Raw genomic sequence first — 20,021 nt, 5'->3', positions numbered from 1 at the left:
AAGGTGGGGTTTCGTCTTTCTAACACCCCCCCCCCCCACGATGTATACATTTCTGGAAGTTGAAAAACCACAATTAGCCTCAAATCATAATTTGTATTGTTTCTGATGGTCTCATGGTTAATGTTACTTATATTAGTCGAAAATATTTTTCTCCCGTAACAACTATTAAGTGAAAAATAATCTAAGGAATTGGTTAAATTTGGAATAAGTTGAATTAGACCTAGTAATGATAACTTATCTAAAACCTAACAACTTGTGTTTCAAGATCACTCATATTAATTGTGATTTAATAACTTACACTACGAAAACATTCTCATTTATAACCCACACATAGTGCTACGGCTACCGAATTTTATTTATGGCAATTAAAACCAGACGATTGCTATGAAAAGCAATCAACCAAATCCTCTCGTTCCTCCTAGATCATATAAATAGTAAGGAAGGTGGAATGCCAAGAATAGGATAGTACCAAAATCTTGCTTATTAATTGAATATTAAAGCTTACGTTCTTACATTCAATTTCAAGAAGACAAACATGGCTAGCTGCTGCATACATTTTTATACAATATTCTAGAATGACATGTTATTTAAGGATGCTGTGAAAAATATGTTCTTAACATATTGCTTTATGTTTAACTCTTATGTTAGTATTTTTTTATGATTAATGTGCATTAGAAGGTTTTAATTTATACTTGAAAAGCGATGTGTTTTGATTACGCACAAAATTTGATTTTTTTTTTTTTTTTTATAAAATATTTGTGGTATACAAATCATTATCATTAAAAGTAAAATACAAGGTTTAAAATTAAATTATTTTTAAAATATAAAAAAATAAAATTATTTTGTAAACAAGTTAAAAGAAAATAGTGTCATTTATATTTGGGATATAGGAGTAGCCAAAAGTAATACTTTTTGGAGCAAAATACAAAACTGACCGGCCGATTGAAATTAATTACACTGACTAACCAAAAGAAATACTAAAAATGTACATTTCTCTACTTTTTTTCTTTCTTATATAAGATTTAAAACTTTTATTAAAAAAGCATTCAATTAGAATCAAGAATTTTGTGTAAATACCTCCATTCTATGATAGGAACAAGAAAGAGAGGAAATTCCCCCTTGAAGTTTGTCACCTATTGAGTGGGACCCGATCCGGGAGTTGTGTAGACTTAACGGCCATAGTCGCCATTTCACAGCCTCCAAAACTGCGCCCATTTTCTTTAATAAAGAGCTTTATCACTGCCTAAAAAGAAACTGAAACTAATTCATACTATCAACAATGGCGTCTTCAGCTGTAGCTTCAAGCTCCACATTTCATGTCATCAACAAGGTTTGTGTATCCACAAGAAATATAGACTTATCAGCCTATAGTCATAAAAATTTAAATTTCTTGAATTTTGAGTGACCCAATTTTTTCTGTCATTTGTTGTGCAGAGAGATGTGGGTCTATCAGCTTTCTCATCACAACCTTCATTTTGCATTCAAACTACCAAGAAGAAGGTGGTTTCCAAGAAAATATTTTCTGTAATGTCACCACAACAGACTGAACGCAAACCAGCTACCACTGGCTCAGTTGGGTATTTTGATTTGTTTGAAATTTCATTTATTTTGGGATTTATTTTTTGATTTTTGCATAATATTGGCATGAGATGAGTTTAAACGGTTTAATGGAGTACATGATTAGTGACGATTCATATAGCCGACTCCAACTTGTTTGGGACTGGCGTGTAGTAGTAGTTGTTGTTGGAAAAAAAATGATTTTACATAAAATTGACTTGAGATAGTTAATGCAGTAACCAACTTATTTGGGATTGAGACATAGTAGTAGTTGTTGGAAAAAAGATTTGATTTTGCATAATATTAACATGAGATAATTTAATTGAGTAACATGGTCAGTGAAGATTCATATAGCCGACTCAGACGTTTGGAATTGAGACGTAGTAGTTGTTGTTGTTGTTGGAAAAAGGTTTGATTTTGCATAATATTGGCATGAGATGAGATTAAACGGATTAATGGAGTAATGTGGTCAGTGAAGATTTATATAGTCGACCCCGGCTTATTTGCGATTGAAGTGTAGTAGTAGTAGTTGGAAAAAGATTTCATTTTCCCAAGAAAAAAAGATCCAAGCTTGGGGCTTTTACACTGTATTGTTGGAATTCAATTGGGAAGGGCTTAATTTCTTCAAATGAGGACTCTTTTTGTGTTTATGAATTTCTGTTTTAGGTTTCTCAATCTCTCAGTTAGGGATCAAGAATAATTAGGAAAAGTAAAGAAATGATGGAGTTATTTTTTTCTGTTTGAAGAACAGGACAGGTGATTTATACATGATTTATTCCATAGTTGGACTAAATATGCACCGTTTGATTTTGTTGGGTTGGATTAAATCTGCACTAGAGGCGGATCCAGGAATTGAACGTTACGGGTTCGGGATGTAACTGAATTCACACTGACCATTTGAGTTACTAGGTTCGAAATATATATTTATGTACAGATTTTTTAATATGTACAAGGTCTAAGCCAAAGCTATTGGGTTCGGCTCAGTGTTGTCAAAGGCGCGCTTAAAGCGCGCTTAAGCCCTGAAGCGAGGCTCAAAATATGTTGAGCGCTTCGCCTCGCTTTACGGGCCCTTCAGTGTCGCATCAAGGCTCTAAGACATACTTTTCCTTGCCAATGAATGTAATCCTGAAAAGGTGACACTAAACAATTGATATTTCACTTTATTGTAATTTTTTTGTCCATATATTTGTTATTCATGCTTATAATTATTGGTCTTAAACTACATATACATTTTTTTACTTTTTTTCCAGTTGCACCTTTTTTCATTATAGCTCACGCTTTATTTGCGCTTTGCGCTTAAAGCCCCAACGGGCCTTAGAGCGTTTTTGCGCTTTTTGCCTTTGATAACACTGGTTCGGCTGAACCTTTAGCTTTTACTGTACATTCCCACCCGATTTGCACCACTTTTAATCTTGCTTGACTATTAGTGCTCCACCTTAGTGACCGTTTTGAGTCAAATCCCGAACTTAGGTAATTTTTGGACTTTTTGTTGATTTTACCCATATGGGTTTTTGATTTTAGTGAATCTTGATTTTGGAGTTGTGATAACATTTGTTAGGTTAAGACTGGGATGACTATGACTGAGAAGATATTAGCTAGGGCTTCTGACAAGCCTGAAGTTACTCCTGGTGATAATGTGTGGGTCAATGTTGATGTTCTGATGACACATGATATTGGTGGCCCGGCCTCTTTTGGAGTTTTCAAAGAACAATTTGGACAGAAAGCTAAGGTATTTATTGCTGCTATTAGAGTAACTTATGTATGCTAATATGATCGAGTGATGCGATTTATCTATTAGTACTTGGTAATTGATAAAACTACATTTCGTTGTATACTTAGAAATGTAAATCAATTATATGCACCAAAATGTCTCTACACATATGATTCCTGATTGTCTGACAATCATTCTTCATGTAATATAAAAATACGTGTATAGAGAGAAGTTTTTGAGCATTATAAACCATCTTTTGCAATTTTTTATAACTGCCAACTTATTCGAGCTCGAGTCAGTTTAGACTTTGGCTTCTCTCATTAGTTTTAAGCCTGATTATAGAGTTGAATTGGAATTAGCTGGGAGGTTATAATGGCCTTCAATCATGTACATGGTCAATTAATGTATTTGGTGTTGGTTGATAATTTTATTCCTCTGCCTTATGTCATATTGCAATATGATTTTCTGGTATGGATACCTCTCACTTTAGGCTTTGCTTTGAGTAGCTTAACTTTTTCGTTATTGCAAAAGTAGGTCTCTTCGCTCTTGGTTGAAGCAAATAATCACAGTTCATCTGGAAACTTCTCCTTTTCTTTTCCTTTTTGTTCATTGCTTTTAGCCTTTTAGGTATTGGAAGTAGATTTTTTTTTCAAATTTCATATACATGTTCTGGATGATAAAATCAAGGCGAGTAACTAGTGGCAGTTTATGTCATTCTTTGTGAAGTTTTCTAACGAACTGAAAACTGTTAAGGACAGAGTTAACTATATTGAGGAGAGACATGTTTCTCCAAATAAACATGATGTGGCTGTTGTCGATACCATAGGTCTGGAATCCTGAGAAGATTGTCATCATACCTGATCACTACATATTCACGGCTGACGAGCGAGCAAACCGTAATGTGGATGTGTTGAGGGACTACTGCAGTGAGCAAAATATTAAGTACTTCTATGACATTAAAGATCGCGGGAACTTCCGGGTACGGTTACGTTCTATATAAAGGTTTGAACTTATTATATGCTTTGCTGCTTCTGTTGTCTGGTGTTAGACAAATGAAAAACTAATATGTGATGTGTTGTGTAGGCTAATCCAGATTACAAAGGCGTCTGCCATGTTGCTCTTGCCCAAGAAGGTCACTGCAGACCTGGAGAGGTGAAAATTGTTTGCCAATAATCGCAATATGAAAGTGTCTTAATATGCGATGGTATACGCTTTTAACTCTGTAAAATTCTTATATTATCAGGTTTTGTTGGGAACAGACTCTCATACATGTACTGCCGGAGCGTTTGGGCAATTTGCTACCGGAATTGGCACTACAGATGCAGGTTTTGTGTTGGGTACTGGAAAGCTTTTGCTCAAGGTCTGTTGACGCAGCCTACGCAGAAACTGTGGTTTAGAATCATTGCAGTGCTGTTTAATTTTTTCTGTGGAGTACTGAAACTTCTTAATTACTTTTAATTTAGAGGAGCACTATCTATGACTATCAATTCTGTTGCCAAAAGTTATAAGTTCTGTTCTTTAATATGCATTTTTATTCCTGATTCAAAATTTAAAGTTGTGACATGCAAAGTACGGTCATTGACATTTTCCTCTATAAAATTTGGACCTTCATTATTTGTGATTAACAAATGGTGCTGAAACAGTCTTTATTCTTTTCAGATTCTGCGCCTACTGCGTTAATTTTGGATACTGAACTGAGCTTTTTCTCCTTCGCATGATGTTGGGAACCTTCTTTGCTTTAAAGCTCAAACTTTCTATCTGTACTTGTTCCATACCTGTAGTTGACACTTTCATATGATGTATACCCATTATTTCTCTTAGGGCAGCCCGGTGCACTAAGCTCCCGCTATGCGCGGGGTTCGGGGAAGGGCTGGACCATAAGGGTCTATTGTACGCAGCCTTACCCTGTATTTCTGCAAGAGGCTGTTTCCATTCTTTCTCTTAATTACTAAATAAAGGTTCTTCGTGCTAATGGACATAATATATGAAATTTATATCTGTATGATGCAGGTGCCTCCAACTTTGAGATTTGTCATGGATGGCGAAATGCCAAGTTACTTGCTAGCTAAGGATTTGATTTTGCAAGTAAGTACTGTTATATATACTCTGTGGCTCATTTCTGTCAGTTGGATGTCTTATGTGTGCGCTGCTATCTGTCTGCATTTCTTCTTTCGCTGACTTTGTTAGACCGATAATATTCCAAAATTCACTTTTTGTCTGTTGGTACTTTCATGTTGCAGATTATTGGTGAAATTTCTGTGTCTGGTGCTACATACAAAACAATGGAGTTCGTTGGCACCACAGTTGAAAGTTTGAGTGTAAGCTTTCTTGATATTTTTGATGAAAATAAGCAGGTATTGTTTTTAAATAGTAACAGCTCTCATTGCTCTAATAGATGGAAGAAAGAATGACATTATGCAACATGGTTGTTGAAGCTGGTGGAAAGAATGGTGTCATCCCAACCGATAAAACAACTTATGACTATCTCAAGGTAAATGAACCCAAGCCGTGGGTACAAGTTACTTCTTTAGATCCTTCCCGTCCCTCACAGGCTTAATATTATTCAGCACATGCTGTCCACAATCAAAATATCTTAATTGTTTGGTCTAGAGAAGGAAAAAGTCTGCTACTCGAAAGCTAATATATATTTATTTAATGCTGTCACAGGACAAGACTTCTGTGCCCTATGAACCTGTTTATAGCGATGAAGGAGCCAGGTAATTAAACGCTGTTTATCCTCTTTTCCTGAAGCCATAGTGTTTTCACATCATTCTAATGTGTATGTCCTGTATCTTAGTCTTAATAATATCTTAACTGTCAACTTGATTCACGTGCGTGACTTTTAGTTCTAGAAATACCAGTACTTCCAAACTGTAATGCAAAAACAGGAGGACATGTTTATTCACCATGCTTCCTCACAATACATTAAGGTCGAGCTGTGGTACATTCTAGTGGCTCCCTTTTGTCAATATTGTGTGTTCACTGTTATCTTTCCTCATTTGGAATTTCAAATTGACTATGTTTTTTTTCCTGATATCCCCGTAATGTACATTCATGTCTCCGTTTCTTTCTCTGGAATGTAGCACAACAAAGGTTGGCTCGCTTTCTATATATTACCTTAATGTTATGATCCTGGAAAAATTATGTGGAGTTATTTTTGTCATGACCCAATTTAGGATCATGACCGGCGCTTAGGAGCAAGTGCTCCCAAGTAAGCCTCATCGGTATTTTACAGAAAATCGGACAGAGTTTCCCCTATTTAGGACTACCCAAAAACTTTTCTGTCTCATAAATAAACAACAAGCAACCAATATTTACCTAAATCAGTCACAATCTTCATCGACTAACCAAAAAACAAGTTCCCTCCAACATTACCACCACATATCAACCAAAATATCTCATAATTCTCATTGACTAATCAAAGAGTTATCCACCACTATTAATCAATCACTTGCAACACAGTAATACTAAATTCATCTCCAGAATACGATAAGAAAGTCAAATACGAGCCATAGGTATGAAATAATGAATGAATACTCACAACACTATAACTAATGACTATGGAGCGATTCTAAGAGTTTCAAGAAAAAAACTATAACAATAAATAAATTCTTCACCCACACGAACAAGTGCACTCACGTTAACTGCTGTCTCTGTAAAATATAGTGGGGAGTGAGTCGCTAGCTCAGTGAGTAATAACACTTAACCACAACCGTTTTTAATTGGGAACAAGTCCAAAAAAATATGCCTGTATAATAATTATCAGAAACTATCATAAAAATAAAATTTCCTCTCAAAACGATAAATATAATCAGTCTATTCATGTGTTTCCTGTAACAGAAATCAATTTAACAAATCGGTAATAAATTCGGTAAACACTATGTCATAACAAATCTTTATGTTTGGGAGGTTTCCAAGAAAGGATCATGTAATCTGTATCACTGTGTGGACCCCTTTGTAAAAGGAGTCAAATATAACTGTAGGTCCCTACTCGAGGGAAAAACTTTAGCGAGGGTTATAACTGTTATTGGTAATCTATAAATACAAGGTGCACCAGGTCTAACGAACCCGCCGTTAGCTATGGGATCCTTCAAAGTCTCCATCCATTTATACTTTTCTTTGTAAACAATACATATTCATATGAAAGCATTTTCAAAATAGTACGGGGCATTTCGAATCATGTAATCCCATTCTGGTAACGGTAATCATATCTTAAGTAACAGTAAAATATGTCTAGTAACAATGAGAACATTTTAAATAACTGTAAATATCTCAAGTAAACTGTTCAGTACCATATCAAGTAAAGGACTTGTCCCACATGTAATTTCAAACGTTCGGTAACCCATTTTATTTTCGAAATCATATGTAAACCATGCAAGTTATGGAAATACAAATTGCGGTAAAGTTACTACTCACAGTACTCGTGTCGCAATACCAAACACCTCGAGCAATCTGTATGACTTCTTATCGATCCAAGTGCTCAATTCGTGTGAAATCTATAAATCAATATAAGTTTATGTTACCATCTGCTAACCGCGAAATTCAGTAAGTTTAAGTGATAGCGAGTCACAATTCCGATTAGACACGTCTCAGTGTTACTCAGAATCTCATCTGTTAGACTACCTATAATGCTATCAAAACTAACTCTTAATAACTTTTTCATTCCAGGTTCATGGTTATTCATGAAATAGTTTATTTCATCATGAAAATCCATGTTACTATTACCCACCATAGTTAAATACCAAACTCAATTCTAGTATTACAATTTAACTCAACCCGTCCGTCATAGATTTAGTATATAGGGATACTAGTTTAAATAAAATACAGAATACATTGTTACCTTTGTTTTTTTTTTTGGGGGGGGGGGGGTTATGCGAATCCGTTCTACAGTAATCAATGAATAAAGTTTGTTTCTTCTCTAGAATCTCATTGCCAATCGATATCTTCTTCATTCTCCGGAGCTTTTATCCACTTCTACTCGTTTTTTTATTCTTCCTTCTTGAAATTTCAAATTTTACTCTTTGTTCTCCATTTTTGTTCTTTTTCGCAGGAGCTCTAGAACTTCTTCAAATTCCTTCTTATTGAAACCCTATAGGTCAACAACTTGGTGGGTTCGGCCCACTTAATTGCATTCTTCTTTTTTCTTTTATAAGTTTGTTCTATTTTTTTTTTGTAAATTACTTAACTAGTCTTATTTTAATATGGTGTATTACAATTTTACTGGTTTTTATGAATACATCATTTCTAGTGAATTTCAATCCTCAAGCTTAATTGAAGCTTTTTGGTTGTCATTCTCTAATGTCGTCTGTTGAGTCCCACATCAATGGGATATGGGGTTTCTTGGTCTCCTTACATGGTCTTTGACAATCCTCACCTCATGAGATAACTTTTGAGATTGAGTTAGGCCTAAGGCCCATTTCTTTATCACGGTATCAGAGCTAGACGCATCGCAATTCATTGTTTACCTGATGTTGGGCCCCCATCTTCTATTGTCCATGCTCCAGATGTCCGGTCCTGGGCATGCCGGGGGGTATTGAGTCTTACATCGGTGGGATATGGGTTTCTTGGTCTCCTTATATGGTCTTGGGAAATCCTCACCTCATGAGCTAGCTTTTGAGGTTGAGTTAGACCCAAGATCCATTTCTTTATTATCGTCGTTTTGACATCTACAATGAATAGGTTTAATAGGATCAAGTGTACTGATCTTTGTTTTGCTAAACATAATCGATTACATTCTCTAGATGGACCTCCTGCACATTCTTTTGCTCTTGTACAGCTTTCTTAGTAGCAACACATGCAAGTATGGGGGTGACGAACATTTAAGTTTATTTTACCAGTGTTGTATTGGAGAAAAGGTGTCCAATTTCCTCTAAATCATTTCCATGGAAATTAATGAAACTTGAGAATTGAACGAGAAGCAATAGGTTTTAATTTCACATGCTTTAATCAAACTAGCAATGGGAAGAAAAAGGGTGAGCCTCAAAGTATCCTTAGTCACTTTTCAGATCCATCATAAATTCAAGAATCAGACTGTAAGCAAAGTAGAATAAGAATACATGAGGGCGTGTGGCAATGTGTTTGCTCTGGGGGATGCAACTTCTTTTTGTTCTTTCCCCCTTCTTCTCCGCTTTCTAGAATTTGGTCGAATGGTGTTTGATTCTCTTCTATCTCTATAAGGTAGGGGTAAGGTCTACGTACACACTACCCTCCCCAAACCCCATTTATGGGATTACACTAGGTTTGTTGTTGTTGTTGGTGTTTGATTCTCTTAGTGCGTTTATTTTTTGTAACTTGTTACATAGAATGTTGTATTGCACGGCTACCTTTCGAGACCAGACTATGGCACACAAGTAATGGAATTGAGAAAAGAATTGCTCATCTAGTCTCCAATTTCAAGGACAAGGGAATTGTATACACTTCTGTTTACGTTGCTTCATTGTTATAACAACTTCTCGTCTTATCCAAAATCAATATTTTGTTATCATTTATAGGTTCACATCAGCATGACTTTTTATGATATATTCTCTTTTTTCATCTCAGATTTCTTAAGGAGTACAGAATTGATATTTCCAAGTTGGAACCTTTAGTGGCTAAGGTTGGTTTTATGATCTATTCTTTTCCTACTTGTTGAATGCATAACTGGTACTTAAAAGTGTCACGTTATCAATATAACTTGGTATGTTTCTTCTTAGTGATAAGTTGGCAAAAGCTTGAACATGGTCAGTAACATTTTTACCTTTTCCCGTTGCGAAAAATCAACTAGTGTAGTGTTGTATGTGGATCTTTAGTTCTTCTTGTTTAGTGTTGATATGTTTGCTCTGAAGCTGTGTTTCGTCTTATACTCTCATTCCGAGTATCATTTGCTCTAAATGTTCAAAATGTTTCTGCATTTTGCAGCCTCATTCACCTGATAATCGTGCTTTGGCAAGAGAATGCAAAGATGTGAAAATCGACAGAGTATATATTGGATCTTGTACTGGTGGGAAAACAGAGGACTTCATGGCCGCAGCAAAAGTTTTTCTAGCTTCAGTAAGATGTTAACTCCTCTTTTATAAGCCTATCAATGTAATCTTTTATTTGGCCCTATCTCAGCAGAAAGTCATTTATCTTCGTGAGTTGGTGGCTGTTTATTTTTCTACTTCCCATGACAAGTACTTGAAACAACCCCGTCAGTTACCTAGTAGGTTTGACATGAGAAAATGGTTTACCCTATTACTGGTACCCGTTTAGTGAAAATGTTTCTGAAGTACTCAAATATTATGGGTTTATACTGCTGACAGATGACTATGATGCTGCTGCCAACCACCATTGTTGCCTGCCTGCAGTCATAAAAAGGGGAGCCCGGTGCATTAAGCTCCCGCTATGAGCGGGGTCCGGGGAAGGGCAGGACCACAAGGGTCTATTGTACGCAGCCTTACCCTTGTGGTCCAGCCCTTTTTCTTTTATTCAGAAAGTGGAAAAGAATAATTTTGATCTATAAGCAACTGGGAAGTATTCTTTGGTGTGTATTAATTGGGCAAATGATGTTACCATTCACATTTAGATCCAACAATCTATTACTTGAATGCTAGATTTTTAAGCCATACCTGTTTATGCTTATGCAATTAATACCCAAACCCATGTTGGCATCTCCTTTTAGTGTTGTACTCTGGTAGAAAATTTGATGTGCATGCTGCAATGTTGCACTCCATCTTAGTACACATATCTTATGTGAAAGTCAAAGTTTCTTTTTTCTTTAGATTTGTGGTAAACTATACAAGCAGGTTAAAAATGCAAAATGATGTTTCACATTCTTGAGCAAAGATTCTAACTGTTCCCGCTAATCTTTTCTATGCGGCATGTTTGCTTTTTGTTTTTAGCAGATCATTGATTTTGCTAGGAGACAAGTGTAGTTCTCACATTGCGCGATTAAGTTCTTGTCATGTTTTACGATGGAATAAAACTCAGAATCCATGGAATGAATCTTCCATTACATTTTTTATGGTTTCCTTCTTTTAAATGTGAACTGCAATAAAAATGAGTTTAATCAGGAAATCCAATCAAGCAGTTTAAATTAGATCTTTTCAGACTAAGCAAATTGCTGTCGCTTGTGCAGGGAAAGAAAATAAAAGTTCCGACATTCTTGGTTCCTGCTACTCAAAAGGTTTGTAATATTTATGTATTAATACTAGCCAGCTACGATGTCAATGTAGACCGAAATGTCTGATGCAAATATTTGAAAATGTTTTAGGTGTGGATGGACATATATACTCTCCCGGTTCCAGGATCTGGCGGTAAAACATGTTCCCAGATTTTTCAGGAAGCAGGTTGTGAAACACCTGCTAGTCCTAGTTGTGCGGCTTGTCTGGGCGGCCCTCAAGACACTTACGCACGCTTGAATGAACCTAAGGTAAGCTTTTTATTATCTCATGTGAATTGTACTTTTCATTAACACGCTCCCACAGTACGTCAAGTTTGTTAATTGTTATATATGAATAATTGATTAGTGATTAATATGCCAACCACCGTAAAGCTTTTTTGACTCTGATATTACAAGTAGACGTTGTTGGCTCGTCTTGTAGAAATGCGGATACTCATAGTGTATTCTTTATAGAGCAGGAATATATTAGTGAACTGAAGCCGAACCTTACAAGCTGATTGCTGTATCTGGGATAACGTTTGTTTTTAAGCTAATTATAATGGTGACATAGAAGGGGAGCCTTGGCGTAACTGGTAAAGTTGCTGTCATGTGACCAGGAGGTCACGGGTTCGAGCCGTGGAAACAGCCTCTTGCAGAAATGCAGGGTAAGGCTGCGTACAATAGACTCTTGTGGTCCGGCCCTTCGCTGAATCCCGCACATAACGGACGCTTAGTGCACCGGGCTACCCTTTTTTTATAATGGTGACATAACGCGGACTCTTTTTGCCACTTTATGCTAAAAATCTTTTCACTATCCTGATTAAAGTGAGAGCAATCATAGAATCGTAGGAATAAAAGATCAATTTTGCTGCAATGTAGGTTTTTACACCGACTCTATGAGTTATTGTTTTTCAGGTCTGTGTCTCGACCACGAACAGGAACTTCCCGGGTAGAATGGGGCACACTGAAGGCCAGATATATCTTGCATCCCCATATACAGCTGCAGCATCAGCATTAACTGGCAAAGTCACTGATCCTAGAGAGTTTTTGATGTGAAGTTCTTGAGAGTAATTCGTTCTCGAATTTGGACAATATACTACTGTATGCTATTAGAAGGAGAGAGCTTAAGCTCTTGCTTTTGATGTTATGGTATTCCATTAAAAGGGGGCTATTTTTCTGTTTTTCAATGTTTTGGTTTTTACATTTCGGAACTTGAATAAGGATTCCCTTCTAATTTTTGTCGTCTTTTGTTGTACTACTGAATCTTGATAGTTAATGCAATGAGAACAAGATAATTGCTTGAGGTATATTCTGGTTCAAGCTCTTCTGTAAGCTCAAATGAACAATGTTTGGTGTGGTTTTTTGCTAGTTATGCAGAAACTAAGAGAATCAAGAAATGACATTGCGGTAACTTAGAACTTCAAAAAGTCCTGGCTGATTTTTTTTTTTTTTTTTTTAATAAGGGAACCCACAGCCGTTATCCTTGGGGGTGCGCACAGAGTGAACCCCGCTTCTGTGCCACAGGATAAACTCCGCTCCTGTGCCACAGGGTAAATCACGCTCATGTCTAATAGCTCGCAAACCACACATGAGGGTAAACTACGCTAGGTCTGGCTGAAAAAGTTACTACTATGGATATACAAAGTCAACTTATTTCCATTTGATGGAATAACTGAATAAAGCCTTAGGGAAACAAAAGATTGATTTCGAGCACATCCATGAATAGACGAAGTGAATACGAAACAGGGATAGAAAGGAAAACCCACAACTTCAAAATAAAAAATTTATTTTGGGATAGGATGTTTCTTATTTCTTTTTGGATTTCCCTTTAAAGAGAATTATGGTCAATTCTTAACTTGTTTGAAAAATTAAAGACAAAAAGAGGATTTTGCAAATTTGAACGGGATTTTTTTTGCGAAAAGGAAACTATGCGGTGCCTGGTGGATGGTAGAAAGTACACAGTTGGAGGTACTAGGTATCCGATTGAATAGTTGAGGTGCGCGCAAAGAGAGACGGAGCCGGAATTTAAAACTTATGAGTTCAGGATTCTAGTATATTTAAGTTATTGGGTTCTAAATTAATAATTTGTACGTATTAGATGAATTTCTTAAGACAAATATAGAGTTTGAACCAAAATTACTAGGTTTGGCCATACCTGCGGTCTTTAGCTCCGCCACTGCGCGCAAAGTGGCCCAAATACCACCATCATAAAATAAAAAAAATCGTGCATATCAGGTCTCTAGCTCCGCCATTGTGCGCAAAGTGGCCAAATACCACCATCATAAAAAAAAATCGTGCATGGTGTAAAGCTATATTAGAGGATTTTGGATTTCTTGTGTATATGTTATTCTTTGTTTAACCATTCAATCTTAAACTATGTTAGTTTGTTATAACTAATGGTTGATCATAGGATAATCAGTTTGAGGTTTAAGGTGAAAGGAAGATTGCAAGAAAATGTCAGCGTAACTCACATACAGTGACAACCCGGCTTCTGGCAATTGTTTAAGATTGAAAATGTCAGAAGATAATCAATTGTTTAGTATCGCTTCTTTAGGATTATGCTCCTTGGCAAGGAAAAATATACTTTAGAGCCTTGATGACAATATTGAAGCGCCTTGCTAAGCGAGGCGAAGAGTTCAAACTTGTTTTGAGTCTCACTTCAGGACTTGAGATTTAGGCTAAGTTGGTAATAAGAAACTTGGAGTTATCCTTGATCAAGAAAAACAACTTGAAGTTGTCTAAATTTTGGGTGAAAAATATCTTTGTGCTTTTACATTCCCCAATGGGGCCTTATACTTTCTAAATATCTTAAGATGCTATGGAGAGGTCTGCATCACAATCGATGCGCTTTTCTATAGGCTTTTCTAGCAAAAGTTTCTTTTGCAAAATATGAACTTGAAGTTATGTGATATTGATTACGACAACAACATATTCAGTGTAATCTCACCAAGTAGGGTCGGGGAGGGTAGGATGTACAGGATGTACGCACAATTTACTCCTACCTTTGTGGAGTTGGGAGCTCAAAGAAAAATAAAAAGGGGTAGAAACAACAAGTTGTAACAACCGCAAGATAAGGAGATAAAGTGATAGAATAATCAAAACGAGAGAAACAATATATAGTAAAAGAATCTGCGGATAAGAAGTTACGAAAATACCAGACTAATATTATAGCTACCGGCCTGAGAAGGAGGCACACACGCTTATCTACTAACCTTCTATCCTAATTCTCAGGTCTGAAAAGAGAAAGAGAGTTTGACCCGCCCTTGTAAAATTGCCACTGTCTTAGGATTGGTTTGCTGGAGATCGTCAATTATGTCTTCCCTTGCTGTCGTGTTATGCTACAATTGTTGGATGAGTGCATTTTGCAAAGACCACACTGGATATTGGATCTTACTTTTATTTTTTTCTTTCAATCTTCTGCTAAAATGTAAATGTGTCGGGCAAGCGCATCTTCACAATCCAGCACATTGTTAAGCATGGCGCTCTTCCCTGCCTATTGAGCTTGCTATCTAAATAGTTGTTTGTAATTTTTGTACAGGCTGTAATTGATGCTGGATTAATAAATCCTCTCCTCAAATTGCTTCAAACTACAAAATATGGAACAAAGCTTATGGCTGTCGCTGCAATTTCATATGTTATTAATGGTGCTGTTGGATGGGAGCCTTGGAACAACGATAAAGTTGTCTTTGTGTGACCTATACGTTACGAGTTCGAGCCATAGAACAGCCACTGATACTTGGATCAGGATAGGCTGCCTGCATCATAGCCCTTGAGGTGCGACCTTTCCCCAAACCTGCATGAATACAGGATGCTTCGTGCACCGGGATACCCTTTTATTAATGGTGCTGTTGATGATCAGATCCCGTATATAACCTCTTTTTGGGGGTAATCATCTCTCTGATACCGCTAATACTTTTATTAACTATTTGAGTTACTGGGTTCAAAATTTAATATTTGCACATATTTAACACTCCCTCCATTCACTTTTAGTTGTCCATTTTGGACTTTTCACGCCCCTTAAGAAATAATAAATAAAATGCATAATTTACCATGATACCATATTAATTGGTATATAGTCTTAATGGATTTGAAAAATGATTTGGAATAACTAATTAATGCTAAGGGCAAACAGAAAAAATAAATTATTTTTCTCTACGTAAAAATAAAAATTTATTTTAAGACTAAAAGTGAACAGAGAGAGTAGTTTTTTAAACACATATAAAGAGTCCGAGCCAAAAGCTACTAGGTTTTGGCCAAACGATAGCTTATATGCTACCTCCACCCTTGTCGACATGATGGCATACCTCGAAGCTGAAATGGTTTCAAGTAAATTGTTCCTTGACATAATTTCCATCTTCATATGACAGGGATAGCGGGAAAAGGAAAGAGACACCATTTTTGACGAATTTCTCTCTCTATATATATATATACTAGTGAACTTACCGCGCGAAGGTTGTGACTATACCACAAAACATATTGCTGTTTTATTAATACATAGGGTAAAGAAAGGTCATTTATTTCCTTCTTTCAGTATCCAAATTACATTAATAGAGTACATCAACATTTGTTAGCAAAGACAAATTTGGTGTGTTTGTTCCTTTTTGATTCAGTTCTGACAGCAATTACAACATTCTGGAATGGTTTTTAGATTGAATTTCAACAGCAAGGCTTCACTAAGATCTTATACTCCTGCATCTTTTAAAGTTATTGTTATATGTTCATTTAAATGTAGGATGAGTTAAGAATGTCGTATTATTTTTACAAAATTGAAAAATTCAACAGTTCTTTTACTGAAATTCATAATTCAGTATCACTCTTTAATATGAACATTTTTATTAAAAAAAATCAAGAGATTCATACTCAAACTCTCATTAAAAAAATTACTTGTGTCCATCATTGTACGTTAGTCGATTTGATTCCTATTTTCTTTGTTTCAATGTATTTTTCTCGTATACATTTTTGCTTCGAAAAAATTAGTTCGTGCCTTCGTGAGTTAACTAAAGACTGCGCTAAGCGTGGCTAAATTAAGGGCGAAGTGCACTAGTCGTTACGTTTAGGCCTACTACTTAAAATATATTCACAATTTACAATATATTTAAAGATTAACCAACTCGTTCAAACTTCACGATTAAGTATCTTGAATTTTTGAGCTGCTAATTTGGAATTCAGGAATTAATGTCCTAAATATTTGAGCTGCTAATTTCAAATTCAGGACTAAGTGTTCTGAATTTCTGAACTGCTTATTTGAAATTCAGGACTAAATATCCTGGATTTTTGAACTGCTAATTGAAAATTCAGGACGTAAGATTCGAATTTTGTGGACATAAATCTCGAACTTTAGGACACGATGTCCTGAAACTTGAATCTTGAGGTCTAAACTTTAGGACTTAGTGTCCTAAAGTTTGAGAACTGGCTAATCTTTAAATATATTATAAAGTGTGAATATATTTTAAATAACAACTTAAAATACCAGCATTTTAAAAGGCGTTTTCAGGGTGAGCCCTGGGGCGAGGCACACCAAAAATGCATCGAGGCGATGGTGTGGGGCGAAAGTGTCAAGAGGCGTACGCCCGGGTGTTTGGGGCGCGTTTTTAGTGAAGCGTAAGCCCCATATACTATTTTAAATTAAAATAAAATTTGTTAAATAAGTCCTTTTATAATACCCAAATTCTCAAAAGTGAGCTTGTAATTATTCAAAAGTTTTAAAAAGAAACTGAAATGTATTAAATTTAAAAGTCAAGACCTTTTTTTATTGATTAAAGCCCTAATTTATGGTCTTTCCCAATTCTTTATCTTGTCCGCTAGTTTGCTAATATCTCTCAAAAGCAACGAATATTCAATTTTATTTTTTACAAATACAAAGAGAACTCCATTTTCCTTCATAGCAGCAAGTTCAAAGTTCAAATTGCAGGTTAGTTGTCCTTTTTGTTCCTCCATGTAGAAAATTTGTTACTCCATTGTCCATGTGCTTGTTTTATGCAATTTTACCTGTTTATAAATAACTGTAATTATATTATTTTATAAAATAATAAAAATTAAATACCCATGGGGAGTACGCCCTGTGCCTCGGGGCTTACGCATGTCTTTTACTTTTTGTGTATTAGTTTTATTTTGGTTTGTCCAATCAGTTTTTTATGAGGAATTTTCAAGAAGATAATATGTAGTCCTTTTACATAGGCATGTATTAGGGTTTTAGCCTTTTAGGGTAGCCTCCAAGTAATAAGGAAATATTTTCTTAGTTTAAACTGGGTATGGAATATTTTGTAGTTGAAGGTGTTGATAAATATTCATTAGTAATTGGTAGATGATGGAATATAAAGAACCCAATGATAGTGTGGAGGAAAGTGAGTGTTAATAGTTAAAGATGCCACTTGGCCCCTGTGACTTCCAGAACTCGATCCGGAATTTTAAGTTTATAAGTTCCTAAAGAATCTCAAGTTAATATAGAATAATAACTGTATTAACGAAGTGGTTCCAAGCTAAATATTCTTATACATTTAATGGATTTTTCAATACAAATACAGAATGTAAACAAAAGCTACTGGGTTCACGGGAACCCAGGGGCGACTCAAGGGATCTCATGGCCTAAGACGAAATTATATTGAAAGGCCCTCAAATTTATTTTATAAAATATTTACACTAACAACACAATTTGCTTTTTAATCATTTAAGACATAAAAGTGAATTTCAAAAAAATAAAAAAAGGAAGAAGAGACAAAAAATAAAGTGGTGGACTATCGGATGTCGAGATCCAGAACTCAAAGTGAAAATTTTGATTTGACTATCATCAAAACAAGAAAAAAAAATAAACGTACATAACATAATAGCTTAAGTTTTGAGCATTGACGGTGTCAAAACTATTTACTCCTTCTGATCAATTTAAACGATAATTGTAGTTCATTTTACCAAGTAGCACTTATTGGCGAATGTCTAAAATAAATTGTAAATAACCTAATATAATATGTTTAATTACACAAAAAAGAAAATCGGTGCATGAATGCTTTTGTATTCATGCAGTTTCAGAGAACATTATAAAAGAAATTCATTATGTTGTCAATATATATAATTTAATTCTACCTAAAAAGAAAAAAATTAAAATTGAAGAGTGAAGCAAATATACTAATTAATGAGGGAAAAAAATTATCATAATTTATATATTAATTGGTATAAAATAACCTCAATCAAGTAACAAAAAAATTATATTGTAACATTTTTTTAATACTAATTATTTATATAAATTATATAGTATATAGTAATAATAATAATAATAATTTAAAATAAATTTGGGGCCTGAGGCAACGGCCTCACCGCCCAAAGCCTTAGACTCGCCCATGATAACTTATAACAAATTTGATGGCCGAATATCACAAGATTTCAAACGGATAATGTAATTTGATGAATTAGTAATGATTACTATTATATTTCTGAGAAAGGTATATTATTAGCCGTTCATAATAAAAAATATCCGACATAATGTATGTATATATATATGTGTACGTGTATTGCACGTGAACATTGCGTCAATTAATAAAAAAAAAATATAAATAACGAACAAATGTTTGAAAAATAATAATTTTGGTTAAAATAAATGCAAAAAATTGTTTAAATGATAAAAAAAAATTATTTTATTAACATATGTAGCAGCTAAACTCAATATATATCTTCTGAACATGATGATGAATTAAATTAAATTAGTTGTATTAGTAATACATGACATATAAAATCTTTTTGAAATTACCGTAAACGAAATCAATAGATAACTTTCAACTTAATTCTAATTTATGAAGATAAGGTTTTCATTTTTTAAGAATAAAAATAGATAAGATATTAATATGTCATGATTCTGAACTAAATGTTTTATTTAGAAAAATGAAGTTAAGATATTTTTCACAAACTATTTGGTTTTTTCAAGTATTACAAAAGAGATTGATAAAAATTAGAAACATGCTCTACTTTTTTAATCCTTCTTTTTTCAATTGTGATTCTTAGTTTTTCTTTAATTTTTGGTATTTATATGTAACACCCCGAAAAGTTTTGAAGTGTTTTAAGACCATTAAGAAGATTGGCGGGTGCTAATTATATTAATTCAGGTATGAACAAGACTGATAATTTGAATGATATCAATTGATCATGATAATACATGTATGAGGTGCATTAAGAATGGTTTATGGTCTAAGAAGAGCCCTAAGGCTAAGTCAAATTGAAAATTATATGATGGAAAAAAATTTCAAGTGAGTTCGCACAAGACCTAAATACAAACGAGCATAACTCTCAATATACGAAGATTTATGTAGTGTATAACCTATCAAATTAAAGCCCTTTGAGTCTAGTTTCCAACGCAGTAAACCGTTCATCATTTGGATATGTATAAAGAAAGTTATGGCCATTTTTCTGGACCTGTGTCATATGCGCGCCAGATGCGCGGCCGCGCATATTTGAGAGTTTCTGCCTCGGGTGCACGGCCAGATGCGCGGTCACTTGCCCAGGTGAGCGGCCGCACACGTAGGAGCCCATTAAATAAATCCAAGGACGGGTAGAGAGAGGGGCTAAGTCATTTCTTCAAGACTAGGTCTTTCTCTCCATCACCCATCCGGCCAAGGCTTCCAATACACACCTAAGGTGAGTTTTTAAATG

The 20,021-nt window shown here is 35.1% G+C and overlaps 1 protein-coding gene across 1 annotated transcript; it reads left to right on the top strand.

Moving 5' to 3' along the window:
• The first annotated feature begins 1,044 nt into the window (after positions 1–1,044).
• LOC107788624 (3-isopropylmalate dehydratase large subunit, chloroplastic) lies at positions 1,045–12,694 on the top strand. The gene is made up of 15 exons (XM_075229398.1): positions 1,045–1,330; positions 1,435–1,572; positions 3,116–3,286; positions 4,095–4,247; positions 4,352–4,420; positions 4,512–4,628; positions 5,279–5,353; positions 5,509–5,586; positions 5,664–5,759; positions 5,936–5,985; positions 9,809–9,863; positions 10,166–10,297; positions 11,364–11,411; positions 11,499–11,657; positions 12,303–12,694. Exons 1-15 carry the CDS (start codon positions 1,280–1,282, stop codon positions 12,441–12,443), a joined length of 1,533 nt encoding a protein of 510 aa, XP_075085499.1. The 5' UTR covers positions 1,045–1,279; the 3' UTR covers positions 12,444–12,694.
• Positions 12,695–20,021: the final 7,327 nt, after the last annotated feature.

Source organism: Nicotiana tabacum, chromosome 14 (assembly GCF_000715075.1).
Source record: "Nicotiana tabacum cultivar K326 chromosome 14, ASM71507v2, whole genome shotgun sequence".
Lineage (NCBI taxonomy): Eukaryota > Viridiplantae > Streptophyta > Magnoliopsida > Solanales > Solanaceae > Nicotiana > Nicotiana tabacum.
Note: the sequence above shows the minus strand (reverse complement) of the source record. Positions and strands in the feature narration are given on the sequence as shown.